Genomic DNA, 19,128 nt, shown 5'->3' with positions numbered 1-19,128 from the left:
GTATAACACGGATTTTGGCAAATTTCTCAAAAATTTGGCTAAAAAAAAATTGAAAATTCGGTTGCGCTTTTGTTATTTTTTATGTACTTTATGTCATCACTCTTACTTTAAGTCCCCAATTCTTACAGTTTTAGTAATAAATTAATCCAAAAACTTTGTTTTTATATTTTTTTGGCAATATTTAAATTGTCATGTCATGGTGTGTGTATTTTAAAATTTGAACGGTAATTTCAATACAAGAACAAATAAATTAAGGTACTATGTGGACCATTCAATTGATTTCAATGTTTTTATAGCTAAATTGTTTAGATATGTTTGTTATGCTGTAAAGAATGACAACTATCATTAATATTTACTAACATAAAATATAACGAATTTTTTACTTTCAAATTTTTGCAATAAAACGTTTAAAACGCGTATTAATTAAACACCGCATAATTGCCGTATTCCGAATATTTGACCATATCGTTTTTTTGAATCACCGAATAATTCTTGAATTATTTCCGTACCGAATTTTTGTCATATCCCGAATTGCTAACAAGACTTCAACTTGAGTTTGGAATATGAAATTGGTTGGATTTGGGCTATGCTTGATAGGAGCTATGACAAATGCAAATTTTGTCACCATTTGCCACTGACAAATTTGCTATGTGACAATTGCAAATAATTTGTGGCATTTGCCACTGATTGATGATATTGTGGTAAATATCATTTGCATTGATTTGCAACCATTTACTGCTGTTTGATTGACCAAATTTGCCATGACAAATATTTTATTTTTTATATTTTTAAAATATTTAAGATTTAAAAATTATAGTTTTTTTTTTTTTTTTGATAGGATAAAAATTATAGTCACTCTCCTGACTTCAGGGTGCTATGGTTACAAGGATGCACGGGAAAAAAAATTCCTGTTCGAGAAACTATTAATCAAGAGTCTAGAGAAATTTATGCGTCTATCTGTCTTTTTTTTTTTTTTTTTAAGTAATTAGGGGTTAAGGATACCCAACCTTTTATTAAGCCAAAATACATAAGTACATTTTTCCGTCCTTATTCCCTTTAATCAACTCATCGAGTTTTTGATCCATAGGGGATATAAAACATAGATTCATTACATAAGGAGCTTTTAACTTTTGATAGGTAATCTGCCACTTGATTACCTTTGAAACACATGCTTAAACACAAGCTGAACATGAAAGAAATGCTACTAAGTCCGACATTTTTAGGTATTTATTTTCAAAATCAGTATGACAGTTTAAAAAAAGTAAGAGGATACATAGCCCTCACATCAATGAAAGAAGAAAAGACTCAGTTTTCGGCTCAAGAGTCGGAAGAACCTTTATAGTTCAGCTATGTAGGAAAAAACTAAAACACAGAAAATAAAATAAAACTGCCGGGGAAGGTGTAACATGACTCTACCACTAGCCTGATAGTGCAAAGTTGAGTGCACTATGAACATCCACACCAATTTGAGCTTCAGCTTTCTCTAAATCAGTTGAGGCTGAGCTCAGCATTTGGTTGAATTCCGCCAGCCCTTTCTGAACCTGGCTTGCGTCAATTTGGTCAAGTGGCACTGCCTCAACAACAACTATATCTGCAAAAGAGTTTGCATGGATAAACGCAAACCCACTGCTAACAAAGTATTTGCTTACGTCATTTCCATCGTGAATTGAAAGTACCCCGGGCTTAAGCTCAGCAATGGTGGCAACATGTCCAAGCAGAACACCCATCTGTCCAGTTGTTGCAGGTATTATGACCATTTCTACCTGAAATCAACAATCACATTAATACTTATATTTCAGTGTTCTAAACAATACATGGTTTAAAAAACTAGTAAATAGAGCGTGGAGCAGAAGTGAGCACTGGACTAGGAATGGGATTGCCATAATTCTTTACTTGAAAATCTATTAATAGTAAAAACTTATTGAAGCAGAATGGGGAGAATTTAGAGTGAGGGCAGAAATATATTGTATGAGCATCAAAAGTTGACAACTAATTTCTCTCCATTTAGAGACTCATAGATTAAACTTTATTTTTTTCAATTTTTGTTTGTTAAGTAGTAGATTTACACCAAGTAGTAGTCTAGGAAAATAGGCTTGTAGGATGAGAAATCCTACAATGCAAGTACAATAATAGCAAAGAATACAGCAAGAGCGCTCAATCCCAACCTCAACAATGTGACAACAACCCATACTCGATCCATAATAGAATCCCACCTAAATTCACACTGCTCAAAGTGGAACACATTCCACAATTTAAAGTGGCTTAGTAAACCCAGAAGCCACACGTGCAATTTCACTTTATGGGGAATAAAAAAATCTGAATGAGATGTACCATATAATCGGTGCACATCTGTCGTGTTAAATCATACGCTTCAGCGCCCCCATACACTTGATATGCAACAGCGCGAAACAGACAGTTACCATCCTCTAGCATACATTTGAGTTCAAAACCTTCTACTCTTATGATCTCGAGCTCAAATTGTCGTTCCCTCTCCTGAAACATTGTAGAGTATTGAAGGCTCAGAACATTTAGTGAATGGCAACTGACTATGAAAATTGCTAGTTATATATAACAAAGAACTAAATACATCTCATCTCTTGCATTTTTGTTTAATCGGGAAACTGAAAATTTTCATTAGAAACAAAGAAGAACTAGGTCGAGAAAACTTATCACTAGAAAAGAAAAGAAAAGAAAAAAAAAACATTCTCAAAAACTACACTCTACAAGCAAACCAATTAACAATCTCTATCCATAACATCCCCCCATCTCGCCAGAAAGTGTTCATAATAAACAATTCTCAAATTCACAAATACTTTGCTGCAGTAATAAAGAAACCCCTTAAGGGCTATAACGACCTATTTTGATCAATTACTCTACCTCCAAAAGTATGTTCCAACCACATCCCCACATGGTCACAGGCGGAGCCATATATTCCAAATAAGTTGGCCTCTATTATAGACTAGGAATGTATGCCTGAGTAAGGAGATCCACTAGCCTGGACTAACCCAAAGTAATCCAGAGATCTCATGGAAACAGGACCAGTTCTGCCAGAAGAAATGACAAACCCGAAGACCAAAATACATGATTAACTGACTCTCCAACTCTAGCACACAAGCACAGTAATCCAAGAAACTTGCTTATACGGTTATACAATTTGCCCATCTCTCTTAACATAGTTATACAATGTCGATCCTTATCCAGCAAGACCATTTTTTGAGGTGAAAAGCAAAGTTTTTATGCATTTACTAATCTAGAACTAAAAACAACCACAATGTCCTAGATTTAATGTTTGATCCAATAGGTACAATATAACACATTGAAAAGAATAGTTAATGTTATGTGACTTAAATCTTCGGAAAACACTCACCAATAGCACATCTCTTCAGTTTTCACCTATGAAGCACGGACGCAGACACAAACGCGGCGACACATGCATATCTTAAAAAAGCAAGACGTGGACACAGCAAGGATGCGGATATTAAATAAAATTTTAAAATTTATTTGTATTTATATAGTTGGGTTTAGGTCATATATATCATAATTTATCAAGATTCAAAACCACAAGAATAATAAAAAGAGTGGTTGTTGGGGGGCAAGAGACTTTATAGACTTTTGGAGGCGATTTATGAAGTCTATTTAGTTGTTTAGACTAGACTATTATTAAGTCGTCCAAATTAGAATTGTTCTTTACAAACTTTTTCATTTATTTTCACACATGCAGTACATTACTTTCTACAAAATATTCCATTCAGAAACTGAAATCTTTAAAAAAAACAATCATGATAATTTTGCATGTGCATTAAAAAAGTGTCAAAACAGAACAAAAGATACTCAAAAGGCTTTGTTCCATAAACTAAAATTTGTACCACGCGAAGGAACCGAACCTAATAACTTGATGGAACTTCAAAGTCAGTTTGTCACAGTCCAACATGAAGAAAAAGACATGAGCAAGGACCAACAAACAACTCTAGACCGATCAAATGCATCAATATCCTGAATTTGAATCAATTACTGTCCTAACATTAAGCCTCCCACTGATTTCATATAAAGCTAGATAATACAGTTGCAAGAGGAGTTTATATGATCTAAGCTCGGAAGATTGTTCATTGTTGCAAGGTAGGTACAATATGGATAATATAAAGAACACCAAACTGACTTCAAAGTATGGATTATATGGTCTTTAATTCATTTTCCAGTTTCCACTCTTTATAAACTGAAGAATTACTGAGATCCTAAGTTCATATTAACACCTTCCTCTTTTGTTTTCTTCAGCAAGTTACACTAGGGAGTGAGTAGAGACAGACTGCCTGAAATAGTGGATTGCAAGAGTTTGGTGCAGGATAATCTCAGTAATCATTTGACTAATAGCAACTCTAACAGATGATTAAAAAACTAATAGCAATACGTATAAACCCATACACAGAAAGACACTAGATACATGTCCTAGAGGTTGCAATGAATCTAACAATTATGCATACAATACATTTACGAGTTGTACACAAATATAAAAGAATGAGATAAAAGCTTACGGCATCATCGCATGTGGACCCAAAACAAGGACTCTGCTCATCAGCACTGTTGTAACCTTCGCCTTCACCGTAAGACCTAGGAGAAGAAGGCCTTGAATCCAATTGCACATTCCGAGCTGAAACAAGTGGCCAAGCAGCAGCTCTTCTAGAAGGACCAATTCTCACAGCATTCGAACCACCAGAGAGTTCTTCTTGAACTTAAGTTTCCACCCGAAGGTTTTGGGGGTGGGACTGGAGGGGGAGGTGGCTGTGAACTACCAGTAATAATCTGAGATGTACCAATACTCGGGCCACCCAACTACATTCTCTCTAATTCGAAGACCACCCAACTCTTTCATCACAATCCCAGAATCCAAAACATCATCACTACCAACTTTCTCCTTCTCATCATCAGACACAGTCTCACTCACAACAAACTGATTACTCTCACCAAAAAGTTCATCTCTTTTCGTCGTTTTTTCCTCAAAACTTACACAAGAATCAAGTGAATCATTATCCAAACTTCCTATTTCCAACACTTCCTCTTCCTGCTCATCTCTTGTAACATTCACAACCTGTACCTGAGGGACCAAAGTACTAGTACCAGACAAAGAAGAACCCACAGAACGACTCTGATTATTCGAAGCAGAACCTCTCTGAACTAAAATTCTAGCCATCTTAAATTTCCAACTCAACCCCTCAAAATTGTCCTTCAAATACCCAAATGCTTATCACGTGCTCTAGCTTTAGGTATAGTGAAACCAATACCAAAGCTAAAAGATTTCACAATTGTTTGCTCTTTCTCAAATATCAATCTCTGCATCCCCCTAACAATTCTCATGAGACCACACAACACTCAAATAGTTTCTATATCCTCAAAACTCACCAATAAATATACCTTTTTTATTATTAAAAAATTATATACAAGAAAAGAAGAGAAGAAATCGAGGAACGAACCTGTTAAAGGAGACGAGGAGATTTCCTCATTGTGAGAGAATTGCAGCTCAATGGTTTTATGTTGAAGGCAAGCGAACTGGCGAAGGTGGGTTGGGTTTTGGAAATATGTTATCGGGGCTCTATTTTGTTTTCTTTTTTCTGTTGGTGGCAAATTTGTGTGTTGTTTTGGTGTGGCAAAATTTACATACCTCCCCCCAAAGAAAATTTTGCCATGAAAATGGTGGCAAATCAAGGAATATGGCAAATTTTGATAAAATTTGCCACCGATTGAAAAACGTATCAAGCAGTAGCAAACGGTGACAAATGGGTGATTTTTTGCATTTGCCACAATTTGCCATGACAAATGGTGCTATCAAACACAGCCTTGGGCTCAACTCTTGGAGTTGCTGAATGGGAACTTACGACAAACCAGATTCCTCTTCATTTCAAACCTTTCTACGCTGCAAAATTCTGTATATAGCTATCTGTCTAGGCTCGTCTGCACACTGTATCTAAAGACTTCTAAAACAAGAAACAATTCGGACAGAAAATTTCAGCAAAGAAAGAAACATGAAAAGATGCAATAAACAAAGCAAAAATCCAGAATACTCATTTGGTATTGCCTTGTCAGATGAAACTTCGGCCTTGAAAGAATGAGCAATGTACAGACTTCACCTCAATAAACCAGAAACAACAACTAAAAAACTGATATACCTGAAACAATCATTATCTTTGTTGTCGCCCAGCTATCCCTTTTCCAAAAACAAATGCTTACATTTTCTATGAACAAAAAATATAACATCAAAATTAGATTTTGGAGACCACCTTCATTTCACCTCTCCCGAATCAACAACCCCGTTTCTAGTAACACTGCCTTCTTGGTTCATCTCAATTTCGAGAAGACGATGTGCCTCCTCATCTCCTGCTTTTGCTCCTGCTTCAATTACCTTAGGCTTGTTGCTTGTGGACTGCTGGTACATAATCCCACCTCCCATACAGATCAACAATCCAATGGTACCCACGACAGTTGAATGCTTATCCCAAATAATCAAATTGATCACTACTGTCAATAGCTTGTTCACTATACCCAACACTGTAAACCCTGTGGCTGATATTGCCCTGCGACATGAGAACCCAAAAAAGGAGATGGCTAAACCGAACAAGCATGACAAACCCACTGGAAGAACCACCACAAAAGAATACCAATCTGACTCATCTGTGATCTCATGCTTTATCTTCTTCAACTCCCCCATTATAAGCAGCTCCAAGGGGAATAGAAGAAGGGCCTCGAGGTTGTTATAAAGTACAAGACCCCACGTGTTAAGTCCAACCGTCATGACCACATGCTTAATATAGACGAAGTCCACAGTCATGCTGATCAGGTAAGCAAGGGCCCAGCTATAGGCTGTCAGAGTGAACTGATAGTCTGTTAGGACGTATAGCACACTTCCAGAAAAGATGGTGGAAAGTGAGAGCCATGTTCTAATTGAAGGCCAAGGCTGATGCAAATAGAGGGCCTCCCCCATTGCAACAAAAATCGGGACTGCTGACCTAAAGACAATGAATGTATCTACATTGGCATGAAGGAGTAGCTCACTGTTCGTAAAAAGCGATAGATAAAATATCATTGCCGCTGGTAGGAATCGCCACATGATTAGAAAGTCGAGCGAGTCATGCTCCAAAATCTTGAGCTTCCCAAAGAGAAGAACCCCAGCAGCACTTGTGAAGTACTGCAACGCAGTTAGTGCTCCCGGGTAAGGGAACTTCATGACTGCCCATTTGTTAATAATAGAGAGCAGAGATGCCGAAATACAGTAACCAGCAGCGATACTGTATACTGATACATGTTGGAGCAAGCTATCATACCAGGTTGATTGTACTTCACCAGAGGGCAAAGTGAATATGGGAATTTCCTTCACATCACCACCTTTGGGGTTTTCCGCATCATTCCCCATCTAAAGTAGAAGTTCCTCTTATCGGGTTCTGTTCAACAAATATTTACTTTTTTTTATTACTTGACAAAATTCTCGACCGACAGAATTTCTAAACTTTTTTAAAATTCATATCATGCTAATCAAGGATATTACAAAGAAAAAAAAAACTCCATAATGTTTAAAAGTAAAACATTCATTCTTCAATAACCTACTCAGATTACCGATTGCATATATAATCCTAATAAACAATGAGGATGATTTAATAAGCAAACAAAATTGTACACTGATCCTACTTGCATAGCTACTATATAAATAAGTAACATGTGCAGTTGAACAATGCCAGCCATGATTTAAGCACTATCAAATAACATTTTCTAATTTATAATAAGAATAATACCTTCAAAAGGATTTAGCTTATGAAATCTCCATTAGCATCCAAATTATCTTAAAAAGTCAAAATCTCAAAAATGAGACCTGTTTTCTCCTCGAGCTCGATATGTTCAGTTTTTTAAAGGGCTGGAAGCCCAGAAGATTAGTTCAGCCCGGCCCATAATAGCCTGTTTGACCTTGGGTTGGGTTAGTCCAAGCTCGATGGACTAAAACCCAACTTTTGTTGGTCCTGGGCTAATATGTCATATCCGTGTGGTCCGGATTTTGTTTTGTAAAATCAAAATCTAAAACCATTATTGCACAGTGGGCGAAAATGCTCCTAAGAGTTTTCAGCGCACCACGTCAGCACAATTTTCAAGTGGGTACACAGAGTTAATTAAAAGTCAGGACAATATTTTGATTATTTGTGAGTGGGCCCTTATTACAAATTACATCGACGGTGGATGTTCTCGAGATTGGTTATATGCTTTCGAGATACAAAAATTATGAAAAAACAATTACCGCCACTCTCCAAACCAATTCGTGGTAGAACTACAAATCATACAAACACAAAATTTGATTCTAAAGAAAAAAACCATCCGACTTCAAACTATAAGAATCCTAAAACCCAAAGCAGATAACCAAAAATAGAACACCCAAAACATCAATGGTTGAGTCTTGTGCCACTCCAAGCCCTCTTCTTTACTTGGTATGATAAGGGGTTATCTTCTATCCTCTTTTCATTTTGTTACCCATTCTTTTTTTTGCCTAAGTATATGATCTCATTAGATTTTCTGTTTTGGGGTAACATTGAAGATGCTTTGGGAAACTGCAGTTAGCTCATCGCTTACCTTTAAATATATCATGTGTCTTTGAGAGAAAAAAAACTGAGAGGACTTCCGGTTAAAATCTCAAAACGGTAAAACCAAGTCGCTTCTTATGTGGCCACCATCTAAAGAAAAAAAATAGCTAAAATGTAAGAATCATACTTTTGTATGTTTTTGGCTTTTGGCTTTCATATTGTATTTACATCGGTGGAACCTTTCTACTATCGTAGAATAAAAGCGTAAATTGGTGTGCCTCTTGTTAAGTATTAATCAAGAAAGGAATCTCTTAATTACTTTTTTGGCTCTCTTCCCGCTTCAAAGGGCTGCAATTGGTGAGCCTTGCAAAGCAAGAAGGCTCTTTCGCACAAGAAGGCCATTAGAAGAACCAGAGATAGTTAGACCATTAAAAAGTTTGGGCTATTGAGGTGTTTTTCCTCAATACGAGTTCTATATTTTGCATTTAAAACCATTTTAACCCGAGAATGGTTGTTTAGTTTGGTCTTCTTATTTGGAAGTATCCCAGAAAGTGAAATTAATCAAAAGGAAGACCATCCGAAAAGCGTTATTTTTCTTGATAAGGTTTGACGCAAAGATGAAATTAAATACTAGACCGTTGTTATTTCCCGAAGTTTCGGTCATTATCGGGGATATCAAGGAGCTTGCTCCTCATTGCCTTGCCGAGATCCGTCACTTCATTGAGGAAGTATCCACTTTCATTCTTTTATTTCTTCAGTTCTCTTGGTTGTTCAAATTAAGGGAATTTCGTAACTCTTAACTCGAGGTATTCCCGTAAGTTGATTTCATTGCTAATATATATTGTAGTAAAGTATTTATTTCCTTAACTCACTTTTAACAAAGATAAGAAGAATGAGAACAAAGAAGTTGATGAAGATTTTGTTAAAGCAATCAAATACTCAATATCAAGATCCTACATTTGTAAAAAAAATACATAGTTATAGATACTCTCCATTTCAAATTTGGTATCATCAACTGTTTAATTCTTTTGAGAAATGCTACTAAGCCTACTAAATAGTTGGTTATGTTGGTTATAGCTTAATGAACCAATATTAGAGGGGCTCGCCTCTCATCAATCAAAGTGCTATACTCTTTCTTAGCCATAATTCTCAACATTCGTGAGTCGGGCCTATGGTTCAAAAAGTCAGTCATCCTAATCCCATTTTGGTATGCAAATTCGCTTTCCCCGTTCATTAGAGATTGGGTTAATCGATTAGTTAAAAAGACCCTTTTATGCCTTATGACGTCAAACAAAGGGTTTATAGTGGTGTCGAGAATATGTGGTGGCATGGAAATAAGAGAGTTGCTTCATCTTCAAATAAGTGACTATTAAGAAGGTTTTTCTAGAATCTGGAAATTTTGTTTGTCATGGATTTATTTTGCGTACAAGAGAGTAGTTGTAACAATCAAGATACAAAAGAAGAAACTATAAAAAAAAACAATTCTAAAACTTTTTATTTTAATTTGAAATAATATGTTTTGGAGCTACCATATATATATACTCTTTGAGAAGGTTACCAGAAGAAAGTGAGCTTTTACTATGAACCATGTAAGAAAAATGAACACAAGCATGATAAAATAATAGCTATAAGATCTATTCCACTATTTTTGTTGGACACTTGTGTGAACTCTATTTTTTTGTGTTTGTAGGTTGGGTTCTTTAAAGGCGTGAGAGCATCTTTAAGTCTCCGATGATCCAAAGGGTAAGGTTGGTGTCACCGCGGTGGAAAGGGATTGACGGACTTCCAAAGGAGGGACAAACACTTGCATCTCAAGGCGGGAGGTGCTAAAACAGCGAATAAGGGTATCTTTGCTCTTTCCGTTCTCTCCTTTGTTTGGACTACATATATGAAGCCGGTCAGTCATCTTTTGTGTAAACATGTAACTCTAGCTTATTTTTCATAATTTAATATGAATTTATAAGCTGCTATGGCAATGAATCCAAAGATGGATCATAATCTTTAGCAATCGTCTTCCTCAAGTAGCTTTGCTTTTATCTACCAAATTCCCTAGGTAAATTGCTTTTGTGGATGTGCAAACGCATTGTGTCATTAGAGTTGAAAAAGGCTATCATTGAAAAATTGTGGGGAATATGTTATGAGCTGCAAGATGACATTGTATCTCTTCTTCCAAACCTTAATTTGTGACCATTTGTCGTGAGATAGGTATTCAAATGAATGAGGGAAGTGCATCTATTGCAAATGGATCACATGAACTAAGATATGATTGAAAAGATTGTCCCGAAAGCCAATGCTGCAGCCTAACAGCTATACAAGATTCCGCCAATTAGTTCAACCTTTGAACAACAACAATCTTCCCATCCGCAAAGCTCGGTTAACAAACTTATCTAAAAACATTTAAAAAGTTTAACTCAACTTAAAAGATCCTCATTGAAGATGAAAATTTAGAAGTTTATACTTGACGAGAAATGTGTTGGAAGTCTAAATAATGTTCTAATTATTAAGATGGCAAATTGGTATCAAATCATGAGTATTAGTAAAGGGATTAAAATCACCGAGTTTCCTAGCTTTTTGAAAGATCTAGACGATGGTGAGTCGGGTCCAAGCTCCATGATTTGTAACATGAAGAATAAGTAAAAGGTAAGTTCTCAAAGCTTCTTCCTTGATCTTAGTCTTGAGCATCTCAAGGTTCGACAAGCCGCGGACATCAAGGGACTTGATGACATTGAAGGATTTCGGAAATCTCCCTTGCTAAAAACGCCATAATGTGGTTTAACATTTTTAAATGTAAATCTCTCGCTCACCTCAAGCAGCCTACGGAATGTCTTGCTTATGATTTTTAAGCGTCAAGAGTGTTTCTGCCATGTTAGGAACTTCCAAGAGCATAGCACAAATCGGACAAAACCTTAAGCTCAAGATTTATGTGCATGTGATAAGGCATCCGCCTCCTTCGTTCCAACTTTTCCGATGAACACAAACCTGAATATTAGTACAAAGTGCGGACATATGAAACTCAAAAACTAGTGACCATTATTAATAAAATAAACCAAACTCAACGATCGTGAAATAATGCTCAACAAATAGACTATGCATAGCCCATAAAAAGTGTAAAACTGAAAAACATCAACTACATATATATAGAGCAATGGCACATCATATGAGTAAACTTTAAGTCTCCATCAAAACCTATCGATTTGGTTTCGGGATAAAACCAAAATTTCAAACTAGAAAACTGTGGTGAAAAAGTAACAAGATGACTTTGGCACAAGCATATCTTTAATGCAATCGTTCGAGATATGTTTTCCGTACCATTGGTTAGAATCTTGGTTAGAGAGCTACGTAATCTATGTTGTTTAGCATCTACGCAATTTATGGAAGTTGTGTCTAGGTAAATAACCCGTGTAGCAAACCCGCCCAACAACATAAGGACTGAAAAATAAGCAAAAGCAAAAGTCCAAAACTAAAAACATCTAAATTACTAAGCCTAACCATAAGCCCAAAACACAAGTAAAAACAAACCTTTAAAGCATACTATGCAACAATCCCGGCCATAGGCCGGCTCAATGGCTAGTCTGACTTAGTTTTGGATCAAAAAACCAAAAACCTGAGCCTGTGTGCATATATGTTCGTATATCTTTCAATCCTTCTATTTTTCTAAAAACATAAGCTATTTTTGTAAAAAATTAGATTGAGAATCTCTATTTTAAAGAGAATAATATAATAAACAAAGTTAGTTTCTCTTTCAAACAATCAAATTTCTTTGATTTTATTAGAAGATTTAATTTCGGCATTTTTTATCTCTTAATTATAAAACAAAACCCGAGAAGCTTGACCAACCCGATATAACCCAACCTAGCTCGAATTGGTCGGACTAGGATTTAGATTGAAAATTTAAAGGTCCTGTTATTGACGGATCCCATTTTGTGTTGGGCAGACCCGAGTTCAATTTGGAGTCTACAAGTGTGTTAGCCACCAATACAGCCCTACGCCCAAAACCGATTTCTTCACAAAACTATAAAAACAAATTAAAATAGAAAAACCCCATCTTCTTCTCTTTCAACGAGTTAAAACTCTCAAACCGAAAACAACTTTTGTTTTTTGACAGTGATAACTGGAAAATATGTTTTTTAGGTCAATAGTAATTTTGTAATAAAATTTATTTTTGGGTCTGCCCAACACAAAATGGAAAAACAAATTTGGGATCCGCCCAACCCAAAATGAAAGGTGCCGATAGCGAGTACCAAATATAAAGACCGACTAGGGCTTGGTCCGGGCTCGAAATTGAAATATTTGAAACTGGAGTTGGGCCTCAATGCGACCCAACCTGGAATTCCACCCCTAGTTTGACCCTATGTCGATTGTCGACTACTGTATATTTATTAAGACCTTTCTTCGAAATTCTTGGGGCAGTAGATACGCGTAAAATCTATCGTCACTGTCACACTTGTGTTCAAAAAGTTTTGTACTGCCACTTAAAAATACAATCTTCTTCAGAGACATAAACATAAAGCATAGTATATAACATATAACTATAACTATATATATATAAAATAAAGTGTCCTTCAAAAAATAATTATGGAAAAATCGAAAAACCCATTTACTAATAATGGTTCTATTGTTAATGATTTTGAAGAGCTATTTGGATACTCTAGTAATAATCAACAAACAACTACTGAATTATTATATGATGACGTGTATGGGGGTCCACCAAAGTACGTTAATTCTTCTTCTTCTTCGTCAATTGGAACAACAACGACAACTCCTTTATTTGAAGATGTGAATGTAAAGTCGAAGACGAAAAACAAGAAGAACAAGGCCTCGCCTGTTTTTGATAATCCAATAATGTATCATGTCAACTTTGATAATAATTATAATAATAACAAGTGGGGAGAAGTGGAGAAGGAGTCTGGTTTTGATGATTTGTTACCTGGTTTTGGTGGGAGCAGTGCTTCGGCAAACAGGTATATATATATCATGTTCTATTGATCTGCATGATGATGTGTTTTAATTGTGTAGTTTTGTTTTGCCCCAATTGAATTTAATTGTTGCGTAGTTAGTGTGGCTTTTGGGGAGTGAATGTTGATATGGCATTGTCTGTTATCTAAGGATTAGAAAAACAGATGGCCAAGTGAAATTCGGCATCCTATTAAGTGGGAATTCTTTTGATGGTGATGGTTCTCTTTTTTTTTTCTATGGTTGAAGTTGAAGGAGGTTGAAGGAGCTGAATTACAAATTTGAGGATGAAATTCTATACCTTCTAAGATTGAAAAAACAGAAAAGTAAAGACGGAAATTAGATTCCAAGGAGGAATTATTTTGTCCGTGGAAGAATGTTTTAATTGGAGAGTTGAATACGCTCGATAAAGTCAGTTAATTGTAGACATAAGTTGATGATATTGTGGCCTTCATACTTTCATATGCTATGGTGAATGCTGGCAGACAATTCAGAGACGTCTCCTACTTTTTGGTGGCATAAATAACTGAAGGACTACCTAAATCTTTTCACGAAACCAACTTTTAGGGCAGTGGAAGACACAATTGTTGATTTTCTTATTCATTGCACAGAGCCTTTTTTTTTTTTTTTTTTTTTTTTTTAATTTCTTTGGGTAAATATAGGAATTTTATTTTACCCACGTTGGTACATTAAATACTAAATGGTATTTAAACTCTTTTAACATAATTTTTTCTCCTTATATAGGGGGACTTCAGGAAGTAGTCAGCCACTGCAATCAAGAGTTCCATCAGTGGTACCGGTGTCCACTAATCCTTTTGATGTTTTGGAGTCAACTTCTGTTGCCGAGAATGGATCCTCAAAGCTATATACTGAACCCTTACAAAAGCCTGGTAAACCCAGTGAACCCAGGAGCACAAAAGTTGGTATGTCATCTATTAAAGCGGATATATATAATGATGTTAGCATTTCAAAATCGAAGCCTTCATATTTGCCAGGAATGAAAAACGGAGAAAAGAATGGGGAACCTTCTGTTAAAGCTTTTGAAAAAAATGCCTTGCACAAAAAGATGCCTAAGAAATATCATCAGCCACTATTTGACATGCCTATTCTTCCATCAGATTCACATCAACCTTTCCCTCTAAATGGTTCACGCCCTTATAATGATATTGGTGTATCTGGTGATGTATGGCTCACTGTCTCTGAGGTTACACTTGTCACACTTCCTACAAACGCTCCACCACCTTCAAGGTCCCCTCCTTCTAGGCCACATCAAGTTTTAAAGGAAGTCAAAGGCCCTTCCAGTCAAATCTATTGGAGTCCTCCATCTGTCCCTGATACTGTAGAGAGCTCAGGTGTTTCTCCAATAGATGAGCTGGAAGACTTTGCCCTTGGTAGGCCTCAAAGTGGTGCTGATGAACATGGTGATGTTATTTTTGATGAAGATTTTGAAATAAGTTCAGCTGCTGCAGCATCTGCAGCTGCTATGAAGGAGGCCATGTATAGAGCTGAGGCAAAGTTCAAGCATGTGAGGGGAGCACGGGAAAAAGATGAGAAACCTGTGCAAGATATTCAAGAGGGAAATCTCCGAGATAAGCAGGAGAGACTAGATGATGAGCAGGAGCAGAGAGAAATAGAGGATAAAGAGAGAGAAGAGAGAGAAGAGAGGAGGGTGGAGACAGAGAGGGAACAAGCACTGGAAGTTGACAGGGAAAGGAAAGAGAGCAGACAAGCGGTGGACAGGGTTACAAAGGAAGTACGTGACAGAGCAGCAGCTGTAGCTCGCCAAAAATCTGAAAGGGCTGCTGTTGAGAGGGTTAATGCTGGAGCAAGGGAACGCGCTGAGCGGGTTGCTGTTCAGAGGGTGCAAGCTGAAGCACGTGAAAGAGAAGCTACAGAAGCAATGTTAAGAGCAGAAAATGTAGCTTTAGAGGCCAAGGAGAGGAAGAATGCTGAAGATAAAGAGAAGGCAGCTGCAATGCTAAAGGCTGAAGCCGAAGCCCTTGTTCGTGCACAACGAGCTTCTGTTAATAGAGTTACCGAAGAGGCTCGGAAAAGAGCTGCTGCAGCAGCTGCTGCTCTTGCTGCCAGAGGGAATCAACAAAAGGATGAAGATGATCCCCACTCCTCTTCCAATGTGGGTTCTCGACCAGACAGTGCATCAAGGTCAAGGACGAGCTCTTCTGTAAGTGTCAAAGAATGCAGCGAATGATCTTTCTTTTTCGTATGTATTGTTTTCATCATTAGAAATGGTATTATTTACTTGTAACTGTATGCTTCAGGATTCTGCAATTGATACCCAATTACCTAAAGGGGCAGGGCCTTCCTCTGGAGTTTCATCCAGCACGAAGGCATCCTCCACAGCATATGCTGTTGATGACCTGACTTCTATTTTTGGAGGTATTCTTTTTGTTTAAGTGTAACTTCCACATGTAGCACTTCAAGCTTTTCCTGGGTGGTTCTCTGCATCGATGCTGGATATATGAATATATATGTTTTTTTTTTCTTCGAAGGCATTCCATCGTCTGGAGACTTTCAGGAAAACGGAGGTGAGGGTGTTGAAAGACAAAGAGCCAGATTGGAGCGGGATCAAAGAACTCAGGAGCGTGCAGTAAGTGTTTGCGTTGACATATTATTTTTCTTTTAAGTCCTTAAATTCTAGTATATGTTGATTTATATTTCTGTACTACCTCTGTATTGAAATTCTTCATTCTAGTCATACAGTTTTTGATTATTAAGTATGTTTAGGAAAAAGCAGTGGCGGAGAAGAATGAGCGTGACCGTCATACTCAATGGGAGCAAGCAGAGAGAGAAGTAAGTGCTTCACATACTAATATAATTGGCTCTGCAGATTTGTCAATTGATTCGGTTTTGCTTCAATATTAGGCATTATCTTTCGATTCTGTCATTTACTCTGAGATTTTGATTTAAATGTCGTGATTATGGTTCTCCAAAGCTTAATATGTACCTACTTTGGCATTGGCATTGATTTTCTTTATATGTGATGTTTTCAGAGAATTGCTGAGACACTTGATTTTGAGATAAAGAGATGGGCCGCAGGAAAAGAAGGCAATTTGCGTGCTCTTCTGTCAACGTTACACTATGTGGGTTCTTATATGCTATACATATTTTTTGCACCATATTTCCATCATTTCATATCTTACCTCTTTTTATCTGGAATATTCCCTTAAAACGTGTGTTCACTGCAAAGTTTTAAGGCTCTCTAGGTAATTTTCCATGGATCTATTTAAACTTTTTTTGCTTGAGATTTTGGTTCTTGTCATGAAACTTGGGTTTTGTTATTTTCAAGTAATAAACTTCGGTTGGACTTGTACGGAACTAGAAATTACTGCTCTATTAATTGTCATCTTATCGTGTTTATCCTTTTGATGAGCAGGTGCTTTGGCCTGGAAGTGGTTGGCAGCCTGTCTCCCTAACTGATCTAATTACATCTGCATCTGTGAAGAAAGTATACAGAAAAGCAACGTTGTGTATCCATCCTGATAAGGTTCAACAAAAACGTGCCAATCTTCAGCAGAAATATATTGCAGAGAAGGTGTTTGACCTCCTTAAGGTAAGTAAATACTCGAAGCAATTTGAATATTGAATTTTCAGTTGCAACTTTCTTGGAACAGTATTATTGCAATATCTGAGAACCAAATTTTAGCTTTTATTTCCTTCTTAGCGTAATCTGATCGATCTCCAGGAACCAGACTTTTTGTTGCTTTATTGTTTAGAACAGCTAATTCTAGACAAAGAAAGGCAGTCATATAACAATGTCTGGATAATATAGTGGTTTTCTCCTTACAGTTTGTTCCTTGGAACACAAATCTCATTTCATCTGGTTTTATGCTGATAGTAAGAACAGAATATCAATTACCAAGTCGATTTGTTATGAGATATAACCAACAATTGTAACTCATTTTCTGCTGTTGCTTAGTTTTTTTTTTTTTGATTGGCAAGCCTGTTTTTAAATGAGATCAGCAACTCTTTGATACTGGCGGGGTTCGAGCCCCAGACCTTTGGTATCATCACCCCAAAGGTTTTACCGACTTTGTTGTTGCTTACACTCTACTTGTAAACATGAAACAGGAAGCGTGGAATAAGCTAAATGCAGAGGAGCTCTTCTAGATTCTTTTGTACCGAGGTACTTCTTTGGTGATTCCACAAATTATTGAGAAGAGAAAGACATGGAAGCAACACAATCCTGGTTTGTTGACCGCTGCTTCCAACGGTGGGTCGATGCTTCCAATTTTACTTGAAAAAGTGACCTTTCTTAAGATGTTGTGGGTTAATAGGCAAAAAGGTAAAGAAATAACTCTTGTTTATGTATGTTTTGTAAATTGCTAATTTTTTGGGGGATATATGGGATTGAATGTTGTTTGTAAGAAGAGAAGTGCGTGTTTATAAATGTAGAGTTTCCATGCTGATGACCACCTTACACTTTCAACATCTTTAGTGCTGTGACCATTTCACACTTGGGCCAAGTAGTTATGCGTTAAAATTTCCCCCTACTCTTGTGGCCTCCATCCTTTGATAATTGTGTATATATTTCCAGAAACCATCTTATTAGTTTCTTTTACTTCTGTGCCGGCTGTAAACCATTTCCTTCCTAGTGTTGCTATAAGGTGGTGCATACTTTACACTCATCTAGGATGACAGGGATGTAGCTAGCTCCCACTGAACTCAGTTGGCAAACTCTAGCAATAAACTTTAAAGTTGAGTTTGATACATTTAGCTACTTAATTCGAGATCCTTCGACTGCTGCACCTGTATCAGGTAATGAAATGTTGTTCATTGCAGTCCTATGCAGTCCTACTTTTTCCTGCTCATGTTCAACTTAAAAGTTCTCGGATAGTTTGCGCTGAAATCAGGATACATCAGCTTCCTTGAGCATTTAACAGCGGTAATATGTGCATTTTCAGTATGCAAATCTTCTCACGTATGTATTTGCAGCGTGTTCTTAGTTCTTACAGGTGTAGTAATTACTATTTAGAGAATGTAGAGTCACTGTGATCCTGAATATCCCATTACATATCTTCCAAGAAACGTTCTATGGTCGCTCTGAAAATAATGTTCGTTATTTAATTAGGGAAGGCATAATTGAAAAACATTGGGCAGTATATATACTGTAATCAGTTCCCACTTCCCAGTACTTCCCAGTTAAGATGGATGTATTTAGGCAACTTGTTTGGTGGATGCGATAGACTAAAGTGGTGCAACGAGCGCATGCACATCTCAAATAAAAAGAAAGCAAAAATAATTGAACTTGAGAGTTTGATTGAACTATGAGACGAGAGATGATTGGATGAACTTGTCCTGATAATGAGAAAGGTCCTCAAATTCTAACCAGGGCAAAAACAACCTCAATTCAATGCCAGCCAAAGTTTTAGTACTCCAACCCATAGCTAGTAATTCGCCGAATTATTCACGAATTATTCGCGAATTATAAGGTTTGGCGAATAAAACGAATAATTCGGCGAATTTTTGAATGATACGGTTTAATTCGCGAATTGGTTGGGTCGGGCTTATAATTGCCGAATTATTCACGAATTATAAGGTTTGGCGAATAAAATGACATTTGTATTATTTTTTCATGAATAAAATTGTAAAAATAAAAATAAAAACG

The 19,128-nt window shown here is 36.7% G+C and overlaps 2 protein-coding genes and 1 pseudogene across 7 annotated transcripts; 1 reads left to right on the top strand and 2 right to left on the bottom strand.

Annotated features, from left to right (window-relative positions):
* Positions 1 to 1,199: 1,199 nt before the first annotated feature.
* Positions 1,200 to 5,185, bottom strand: LOC147502816 (OVARIAN TUMOR DOMAIN-containing deubiquitinating enzyme 6-like). The gene is made up of 4 exons (XM_086604618.1): positions 4,815 to 5,185; positions 4,530 to 4,674; positions 2,332 to 2,493; positions 1,200 to 1,763 (listed from the first exon to the last, which is right to left on the bottom strand). Exons 1-4 carry the CDS (start codon positions 5,183 to 5,185, stop codon positions 1,419 to 1,421), a joined length of 1,023 nt encoding a protein of 340 aa, XP_086460744.1. The 3' UTR covers positions 1,200 to 1,418.
* An 858-nt stretch (positions 5,186 to 6,043) lies between these two features.
* Positions 6,044 to 7,902, bottom strand: LOC147502815 (GDP-mannose transporter GONST3 pseudogene; annotated as a pseudogene). Of its 2 annotated transcripts, XR_015221811.1 has the most exons (3): positions 7,776 to 7,902; positions 6,270 to 7,427; positions 6,044 to 6,158 (listed from the first exon to the last, which is right to left on the bottom strand). The product of XR_015221811.1 is annotated as a GDP-mannose transporter GONST3 pseudogene, transcript variant X2 (transcript). The 2 variants fall into 2 exon arrangements; XR_015221809.1 differs by having other exon boundaries at positions 6,044 to 7,427.
* A 5,050-nt stretch (positions 7,903 to 12,952) lies between these two features.
* LOC147502814 (auxilin-related protein 1-like) lies at positions 12,953 to 17,927 on the top strand. Of its 4 annotated transcripts, none has more exons than XM_086607670.1 (9): positions 12,953 to 13,510; positions 14,247 to 14,425; positions 14,972 to 15,684; positions 15,782 to 15,899; positions 16,013 to 16,110; positions 16,248 to 16,313; positions 16,514 to 16,603; positions 16,897 to 17,073; positions 17,592 to 17,927. In XM_086607670.1, the coding sequence occupies exons 1-9, from the start codon at positions 13,125 to 13,127 to the stop codon at positions 17,628 to 17,630; spliced, it is 1,866 nt and encodes a 621-aa protein (XP_086463796.1). In that variant the 5' UTR covers positions 12,953 to 13,124; the 3' UTR covers positions 17,631 to 17,927. The 4 variants fall into 4 exon arrangements, with proteins under 4 accessions (XP_086463796.1, XP_086463793.1, XP_086463795.1 ...); XM_086607669.1 differs by having other exon boundaries at positions 13,047 to 13,510; positions 14,621 to 15,684; XM_086607668.1 differs by having other exon boundaries at positions 13,047 to 13,510; positions 14,498 to 15,684.
* The last annotated feature ends 1,201 nt before the right edge of the window (positions 17,928 to 19,128 follow it).

This window comes from Coptis chinensis, chromosome 4 (genome assembly GCF_015680905.1).
Source record: "Coptis chinensis isolate HL-2020 chromosome 4, ASM1568090v1, whole genome shotgun sequence".
NCBI classification, from domain to species: domain Eukaryota; kingdom Viridiplantae; phylum Streptophyta; class Magnoliopsida; order Ranunculales; family Ranunculaceae; genus Coptis; species Coptis chinensis.
This window is presented reverse-complemented; position numbering and strand designations above follow the sequence as displayed.

Coding starts and splice junctions, on each gene's coding strand:
- LOC147502816 (XM_086604618.1), bottom strand. CDS start 5,185: ATGGCTAGAATTTTAGTTCAGAGAGGTTCTGCTTCGAATAATCAGAGT. Junction 4,675..4,814: donor AATGTAGTTGGGTGGCCCGA/GTATTGGTACAT, acceptor TGGTCCTTCTAG/AAGAGCTGCTGCTTGGCCAC. Junction 1,764..2,331: donor AGATGTGCACCGATTATATG/GTACATCTCATT, acceptor TGTTGATTTCAG/GTAGAAATGGTCATAATACC.
- LOC147502814 (XM_086607667.1), top strand. CDS start 13,125: ATGGAAAAATCGAAAAACCCATTTACTAATAATGGTTCTATTGTTAAT. Junction 16,314..16,513: donor GGGAGCAAGCAGAGAGAGAA/GTAAGTGCTTCA, acceptor TGATGTTTTCAG/AGAATTGCTGAGACACTTGA. Junction 17,074..17,591: donor AGGTGTTTGACCTCCTTAAG/GTAAGTAAATAC, acceptor AACATGAAACAG/GAAGCGTGGAATAAGCTAAA.